Consider the following 8,549-nt stretch of genomic DNA (forward strand, 5'->3'; position numbering starts at 1 on the left):
AAACCACACGGCAACACACGTCACACTACACACTGTGCACGTCACGCTACACACTGTGCACGTCACGCTACACACTGAGCACGTCATGCTACACACTGTGCACACAGCTCGGAGGAAGTCAATCAGAGAAGAGCCTGAAGCTCCGCCTCCTCCAGGGCTCAAAATAAGTCGAGCAACTTCAGATCTTAAAAGTGAGGCAAAGCTCCTTGGTCGCCCCCTGGTGGCTGGCTCCAGTGCTTTTCTCAACTTGTCGTTTGTGATGTGAAGAGTTTACCGACCTGTTCATCCCTGGCAAGTTTCCCCAGAAGTATCGTGCACGGTGAGCAGCAGAGACGTCGATGGCATCGATCATCACAGGGTTGCACTACAAAATAAAAGCCCACAGGGTTACACTACAAAATAAAAGCCCACAGGGAATTACTACACATCCACTCCTCGTAAACCACAGCTCGTAAAACGCTCTTCTGGCGCGAGCTGGTTGTGTTCCTCACAAGGGAAGAGCCTGGTCTGGATTTCATCGAACATCTGCTTTCTCATTTGTTTCTTCTGATTATAAATTGTTTTGTGTTGCACATCTGTCAAAACTCCCGAACCAATAACATGCCAGGTGTAGTGATGACAAATGAATTAGTTCTGCACCAGAAAGAAATTGACAAAGCAACAGCTGATTGGAAAAGTAACTCAAAGCAGCAGGAACTCACCTCCAGGAATCGGGAGATGTCCCTCTTGTCGTTGACGCCCATGGCGACCACGTTCTCAAACATCCAGAAGAACGGCCGGTCCTCTCCTTCCTTGGGCCGGGCTTCGCTCAGCAGCCGGTAGAACTCGAAGAACAACCTCCCGGTTCCCTCTAGAACCACACAACATCATCAGAGTCCAACACAACATCCTGTAGAACCACACAACATGCTCAGAGTCCAACACAACATCCTCTAGAACCACACAACATCCTCTAGAACCACACAACATGCTCAGAGTCCAACACAACATCATCAGAGTCCCACACAACATCCTCAGAGTCCAACACAACATCATCAGAGTCCAACACAACATCATCAGTCCCACACAACATCATCAGTCCCACACAACATCCTCTAAAACCACACAACATCATCAGAGTCCCACACAACATCCTCTAGAACCACACAACATCATCAGAGTCCAACACAACATCATCAGAGTCCCACACAACATCCTCAGAGTCCAACACAACATCATCAGAGTCCAACACAACATCATCAGAGTCCAACACAACATCATCAGAGTCCAACACAACATCATCAGAGTCCAACACAACATCATCAGTCCCACACAACATCCTCTAAAACCACACAACATCATCAGAGTCCCACACAACATCCTCTAGAACCACACAACATCATCAGAGTCCCACACAACATCCTCTAGAACCACACAACATCATCAGAGTCCAACACAACATCATCATAGAACCACACAACATCCAGAACATCAGTATATCCAGGTTTATTCATTTTACCGTTGAAAAACAAAGTATGTACTATTCTCATAAGCAGTTTAGATTAGCAGTTAATTGTCATGGAACTAATAATCCCAGTGATCTCTGTCCGTGTCTCACTTATCTTTAGAAAGCTTTTGCACATTTGCATATGACACTGATCTGGGAACTTTAAAATACGAATGACTGGAGTTTCCAATAACCTGAAGCCACCTTTTAAAACCGTAACACAACATTAGTGTCGTTAATGAGCAGTTTAACATGGATTAGAACATGAAAATGCTGATGAGAGAAGATGGAGGACAGCGGGGGGGTGTGACTCCCTCGGGGGGGGGGGGGGGACCTACCGTAGAGACCTTTCCTCGCAGGGTTGACGATGGACAGGTCGTTGCAGGGACTTCCTCCGATCACCAGGTCAAACGGACCCCACTCTAGAAGCTGGGAGACAACAGCACCACCTAGTGTTAGACGGAGCTACAGCTTCTGGAAGATGAAGAACTAGATGAAATCTCTAACGATGAAACTCTAATTCTCTCTGGTGACTGTTTGTTCTGCAGATGAAACATCTTCAGGAGACAAAGAGCATCAGGAGGAACCTGGGTGAGATGTGACTCTTACATCCTTCTTGGAGATGTTCCTCACATCATGGACGTACTGGATCTTTCCTTCATGTCTGACCACGCCCACTGAGATGGAGTCCTCGCACACCTCCGACGCCACGTACTGGTCCACCTTGAAGCCCAGATCCCTCAGAACCAGGTACCCTGCCGACACAAACCTCCCATGATGCACTGCTGCGCCTCACTAAGACTCGTTCCTGACGGGCGCTCGTTCTCACCTGTGGCGATGCCGTCGAACAGGGAGAGCACTCTGATTGGTCGCCTCTGCTCCGCAGGGACTGCTGGGTAATTCTTCGGTTGCTCCTAGAAGAAACAGAAGTAGAAGCATCAGGACAAAGCTGCAGATCCAGGAACGTTCGACCTTTTCACCAGTTTCTCAGGATAGTTCCTGGATCTCGATGAGAAGATGAGGCCGATCTCCACGAGCGTCTGTGACCTGCTGACTCACAAACTCCTGTCCGTGGTCGTTGGCGAAGAACTCCTGCAGCTTGAGGCTCCAGTCGTCGCGGCGCCGCAGGCTGCCGTCCTGCAGCGGCGGCTGACACATGTAGCATCTCCACGGGTCCAGGTAGCGAGCGCTGTCAGAGGTCCCGGGTCCGACCAGGATGTCCAGGCAGTCCACGCAGAAACACCTGGAGGAGGAGGAGAGGAGGAGAGGAGGAGGTGAAGAGGAGGTGAGGAGGTGAAGAGGAGGAGAAGAGGAGGAGAAGAGGAGGAGAGGAGGAGGAGGTGAAGAGGAGGTGAAGAGGAGGAGAAGAGGAGAGGAGGAGGAGAAGAGGAGGTGAAGAGGAGGAGAAGAGGAGGAGGAGAGGAGGTGAAGAGGAGGAGAAGAGGACGAGAAGAGGAGGAGAAGAGGAGGAGAAGAGGAGGTGAAGAGGAGGTGAAGAGGAGGTGAAGAGGAGGTGAAGAGGAGGAGAGGAGGAGGAGAAGAGGAGGAGAAGAGGAAGTGAAGAGGACGAGAGGAGGTGAAGAGGAGGAGAAGAGGAGGAGAGGAGGAGGAGAAGAGGAGGAGAAGAGGATGAGAGGAGGAGGAGCGGAGGAGAGGAGGTGAAGAGGAGGAGGAGAGGAGGTGAAGAGGAGGTGAAGAGGAGGAGAAGAGGTGAAGAGGAGGAGAGGAGGTGAAGAGGACGAGGAGAGGAGGAGAAGAGGAGGAGAGGAGGTGAAGAGGAGGAGAAGAGGAGGAGAAGAGGAGGTGAAGAGGAGGAGAGGAGGTGAAGAGGAGGAGAGGAGGTGAAGAGGAGGAGAAGAGGAGGAGAAGAGGAGGAGAGGAGGTGAAGAGGAGGAGAAGAGGAGGAGAAGAGGAGGAGAAGAGGAGAGGAGGTGAAGAGGAGGAGAGGAGGTGAAGAGGAGGAGAAGAGGAGGAGAAGAGGAGGTGAAGAGGAGGAGAGGAGGAGAAGAGGAGGAGAGGAGGAGGAGAGGAGGAGAAGAGGAGGAGGAGAGGAGGTGAAGAGGAGGAGAAGAGGAGGAGAAGAGGTGAAGAGGAGGAGAAGAGGAGGAGAAGAGGAGGAGAAGAGGAGGAGAAGAGGAGGAGAGGAGGTGAAGAGGAGGAGAAGAGGAGGAGAAGAGGAGGAGAAGAGGAGAGGAGGTGAAGAGGAGGAGAAGAGGAGGAGAGGAGGTGAAGAGGAGGAGAAGAGGAGGAGAAGAGGAGAGGAAGTGAAGAGGAGGAGAAGAGGAGGAGAAGAGGAGGAGAGGAGGTGAAGAGGAGGAGAAGAGGAGGAGAAGAGGAGGAGAAGAGGAGGAGAAGAGGAGGAGAGGAGGAGGAGAGGAGGAGGAGAGGAGGAGAGGAGGAGGTGAAGAGGAGGAGAAGAGGTGAAGAGGAGGAGAAGAGGAGGAGAAGAGGAGGAGGAGAGGAGGAGAAGAGGAGGAGAAGAGGAGGAGAAGAGGAGAGGAGGTGAAGAGGAGGAGAAGAGGACGAGAAGAGGAGGAGAGGAGGTGAAGAGGAAGTGAAGAGGAGGAGAGGAGGAGGTGAAGAGGAGGAGAAGAGGAGGTGAAGAGGAGGTGAAGAGGAGGAGAGGAGGTGAAGAGGAGGAGGAGAGGAGGTGAAGAGGAGGAGAGGAGGAGGAGAGGAGGTGAAGAGGAGGAGAAGAGGAGGTGAGGAGGTGAAGAGGAGGAGGAGAGGAGGAGAAGAGGAGGTGAAGAGGAGGAGAGGAGGAGAGGAGGAGGAGAAGAGGAGAAGAGGAGGTGAAGAGGAGGAGAAGAGGAGGTGAAGAGGAGGAGAGGAGGTGAAGAGGAGGAGAAGAGGAGGTGAAGAGGAGGAGAAGAGGAGGAGAAGAGGAGGTGAAGAGGACGAGAGGAGGTGAAGAGGAGGAGAAGAGGAGGAGAGGAGGACGAGAAGAGGATGAGAGGAGGTGAAGAGGAGGTGAACGGATGCACACACACACACACACACGTGGGTAGAGAGGGTCATTGTTCACTCGTTGTTGTGCGACCTCTGACCTGCAGCAGTTGGCGTTGCCACAGAGCAGAACCTCTCGACCTCCGCAGCACACGGTGCAGTACGACTGGTAGCCATCGTCATCGTACATGTAGGACATCTCCAGGTACACATCCTGAACACACACACACACACACACACACACACACACACTCAGTGAAACCCTGATGAGATGGAACCCAGATGTGCTCAGGTCCAGGTGGAGATTCTTCTTCTCTACCTTGCATGTTTGGCACAGGCCTCCTTCAAACAGCGGGTGGAACGTTGCCGCTCTCCTCCTCCCACAGGAGAGACAGAACTCTGAGGAAACACACAACGCTCAACAACACAGAAAACAACACAACATGGGATCATTTGCAAATTAGAGCGGAAAGTCTTTACCTTCAATACTACAATTATTCTTCAGAACTTCATTCACCATTTGCTCTGGGAGAGAAGAAGATGCAGCGTTAAGAAACGGTTTCCTACGAGCAGCCGAACCTTCACCACAGGAAACAACTTCACCTTTAACATTTAAAAAGCATGAACAACAACTTCTGCTGAAAATCTGAAGCTGCTTTCAGACCTGAGCTGATTCTACTGATATTATCCAGAGCGGCTGCAAGTGAGAACACAAACGTCTGAGTCACAAGCTGCAGACGTTCTTCATTCTCACAGCAGGAGATTCTCCAGCAGCTCGATGACGTTTCTACCAATAACACAAATATCTGTGGATAAGAAAGCGTAGACGACACAAAGCTGTGAACTTTGAAAGAGGATCCTCGAGCAGCACGTCCGGGTCAATGAGCTGTTCACTCCACGTGTGAGTCTGTAGCAGGAAGTGGACGCTGCGTCCTGGAGAGAAGGGGACGGACGGAGGACAGGGACACACACACATGCGTCCTGGAGAGAAGGGGACAGACGGAGGACGGGGACACACACACATGCGTCCTGGAGAGAAGGGGACAGACGGAGGACGGGGACACACACACATGCGTCCTGGAGAGAAGGGGACGGACGGAGGACAGGGACACACACACATGCGTCCTGGAGAGAAGGGGACGGACGGAGGACAGGGACACACACATGAGTACCTCTGCAGAAGGACTCCTCGGGCGCGGCCTTGCTCTTACACAGGCTGACCCGGGGCCGCTTGGCGCTGGGGAAGTACTCGGGCAGAGACACGTCCAGGACCTGGTGGTCCAGAGGGTTGCTGTCTGCAGGGGGGGGGGGGCACAAACACATCCACTTAAAACCAGTCCCTGCAGAGATGAAGACAAACTAAGCTGAGGGACAAACTGCAGCTGGCTCGTTGCTCACTGGCGCCGTGCGTGGGTCGGAGTCCCTCCTCCCCTTTGGGCAGGAAGCCGGCGTTGGCCCAGTCCAGCATGGGCTTCACCTGGTCCTCGGGGGGGTCCGACTCACAGGGGGGGAAGGTCTGCTCCGCCCGGATACTGGACATCTGAGAGACACGTGGTCAACAATCAGAGGAGAGGGAGGTTTACACCTGTGAACCTGTCCTGCTTCTCCAGAGGTCAGAGGTCATAGGCAGGTCAAGGGCTTTCCTTCAGAAGACACCAGAGAGACAGCCAAGACCTCAGGGGGACAGGAGGTCGAGAGAGGACAGAACACAGGGAGAGAGAGAGAGGACAGAACACAGGGAGAGAGAGAGAGAGAGGACAGAACACAGGGAGAGAGAGAGAGGACAGAACACAGGGAGAGAGAGGACAGAACACAGGGAGAGAGAGAGAGGACAGAACACAGGGAGAGACAGAGAGAGGACAGAACACAGGGAGAGAGAGAGAGAGAGGACAGAACACAGAGAGAGAGAGAGAGAGGACAGAACACAGGGAGAGAGAGAGAGGACAGAACACAGAGAGAGAGAGAGGACAGAACACAGGGAGAGAGAGAGAGAGAGGACAGAACACAGGGAGAGAGAGGACAGAACACAGGGAGAGAGAGAGAGGACAGAACACAGGGAGAGAGAGAGAGGGAGAGAGAGAGAGAGAGGACAGAACACAGGGAGAGAGAGAGAGGACAGAACACAGAGAGAGAGAGAGAGAGGACAGAACACAGGGAGAGAGAGAGAGAGGACAGAACACAGGGAGAGAGAGAGAGGACAGAACACAGGGGGAGAGAGAGAGGACAGAACACAGAGAGAGAGAGAGAGAGGACAGAACACAGGGAGAGAGAGAGAGAGGACAGAACACAGGGAGAGAGAGAGAGAGAGGACAGAACACAGGGAGAGAGAGGACAGAACACAGGGAGAGAGAGAGAGGACAGAACACAGGGAGAGAGAGAGAGGGAGAGAGAGAGGACAGAACACAGGGAGAGAGAGAGAGGACAGAACACAGGGAGAGAGAGAGGACAGAACACAGGGAGAGAGAGAGAGAGGACAGAACACAGAGAGAGAGAGAGAGAGAGAGGACAGAACACAGGGAGAGAGGAGAGAACACAGGGAGAGAGAGAGAGAGAGGACAGAACACAGGGAGAGAGAGAGGACAGAACACAGGGAGAGAGAGAGAGGATAGAACACAGGGAGAGAGAGAGAAGACAGGGAGAGAGAGAGAGGACAGAACACAGGGAGAGACAGAGAGGACAGAACACAGGGAGAGAGAGAGGACAGAACACAGGGAGAGAGAGAGAGGATAGAACACAGGGAGAGAGAGAGAAGACAGGGAGAGAGAGAGAGGACAGAACACAGGGAGAGACAGAGAGGACAGAACACAGGGAGAGACAGAGAGAGGACAGAACACAGGGAGAGAGAGAGGACAGAACACAGGGAGAGAGAGAGAGGATAGAACACAGGGAGAGAGAGAGAAGACAGGGAGAGAGAGAGAGGACAGAACACAGGGAGAGACAGAGAGGACAGAACACAGGGAGAGACAGAGAGAGGACAGAACACAGGGAGAGAGAGAGGGGATAGAACACAGGGAGAGAGAGAGAAGACAGGGAGAGAGAGAGAGGACAGAACACAGGGAGAGACAGAGAGGACAGAACACAGGGAGAGACAGAGAGAGGACAGAACACAGGGAGAGAGAGAGGACAGAACACAGGGAGAGAGAGAGAGGATAGAACACAGGGAGAGAGAGAGAAGACAGGGAGAGAGAGAGAGGACAGAACACAGGGAGAGACAGAGAGAGGACAGAACACAGGGAGAGAGAGAGGACAGAACACAGGGAGAGAGAGAGAGAGAACACCATGAAGAGGAAAGAGTGTCGACACACACAATCCACTGACACAGAGAGAGAGAGAGAGAGAGAGAGAGAGAGAGAGAGAGAGAGAGAGAAACACCTCTCCACCACTGAAAAACAAACAGATGAGAAGGAAAGATGGAGAAGAGTCAAAGAGACAGAAGAAGAAAGAACCTTCTCAGAAGATTAGATTGAGGAACCCCTGGTTCACTGAGAGACTAACTGATCAGTTTGTGTGATCACACGTTAGCAGGAGGAATCACACGTCTCTCGAGGGTCCGTGGGTTCGATCCCACAGCCCGGACGTGTCTCCTGAGCCTCACCTCCAGAGCCTGGAACACGGCCCGGCGGTAGGACGCCAGCTTGGTGTAGGACGCCTGGCTGAAGAACTTGGGGAAGGCGGTGATGGAGTCCAGCTTGTCTGCAGAGACCTGAGGGGCGGAGACACATCATCAAGCAGCTGTCCTCCATGCCCCTCCCTCCTCCGTCCTCTCTTTGTCTCCTCACCTCTGAGAACTTGCCGTCTCCGAACCACTGCAGCCACCTCATGCCGTGGCCCGCCTGCCTCTTGCCGGTCGCTCGCCACGTGACCACGATGCCGGGCCACCAGGAGAAGCCTTTGATCTTCCCCCACACCAGCTCGCCGATGCCAAAGCCTTTGTTGTCCTGAGAGAACAGACGAAGAAGAAGAGTCAGCGTTCCACTTCCAAACTTCATGATCTCATTGTTATTGAGGTGAAGACGGAGGTCGAGACGTTACACAATCACACACAGAAACCCACAACAGCACGGAGACGTGACATGAAGGGGGCGGAGCTTCAGACGAGCAGAGACGTCTCTGGTGA

At 53.0% G+C, this 8,549-nt stretch overlaps 1 protein-coding gene across 1 annotated transcript in view; it reads right to left on the reverse strand.

The window, feature by feature from the left end:
* dnmt3bb.1 (DNA (cytosine-5-)-methyltransferase 3 beta, duplicate b.1) overlaps positions 1 to 8,549 on the reverse strand; it is a 28,744-nt gene that overhangs the window by 2,647 nt on the left and 17,548 nt on the right. The window contains exons 7-19 of the mRNA XM_061075041.1: positions 8,212 to 8,370; positions 8,028 to 8,135; positions 5,831 to 5,972; positions 5,605 to 5,727; positions 4,913 to 4,957; positions 4,752 to 4,831; positions 4,534 to 4,646; positions 2,546 to 2,729; positions 2,316 to 2,400; positions 2,096 to 2,241; positions 1,825 to 1,915; positions 702 to 850; positions 279 to 364 (exon numbers count right to left, since the gene is read on the reverse strand). Coding sequence (XP_060931024.1) covers positions 279 to 364; positions 702 to 850; positions 1,825 to 1,915; positions 2,096 to 2,241; positions 2,316 to 2,400; positions 2,546 to 2,729; positions 4,534 to 4,646; positions 4,752 to 4,831; positions 4,913 to 4,957; positions 5,605 to 5,727; positions 5,831 to 5,972; positions 8,028 to 8,135; positions 8,212 to 8,370 — 1,511 coding nt within the window. The remainder of the gene's footprint in view (positions 1 to 278; positions 365 to 701; positions 851 to 1,824; positions 1,916 to 2,095; positions 2,242 to 2,315; positions 2,401 to 2,545; positions 2,730 to 4,533; positions 4,647 to 4,751; positions 4,832 to 4,912; positions 4,958 to 5,604; positions 5,728 to 5,830; positions 5,973 to 8,027; positions 8,136 to 8,211; positions 8,371 to 8,549) is intronic.

The sequence above is a fragment of the Limanda limanda genome, chromosome 7 (genome assembly GCF_963576545.1).
Source record: "Limanda limanda chromosome 7, fLimLim1.1, whole genome shotgun sequence".
NCBI lineage: Eukaryota > Metazoa > Chordata > Actinopteri > Pleuronectiformes > Pleuronectidae > Limanda > Limanda limanda.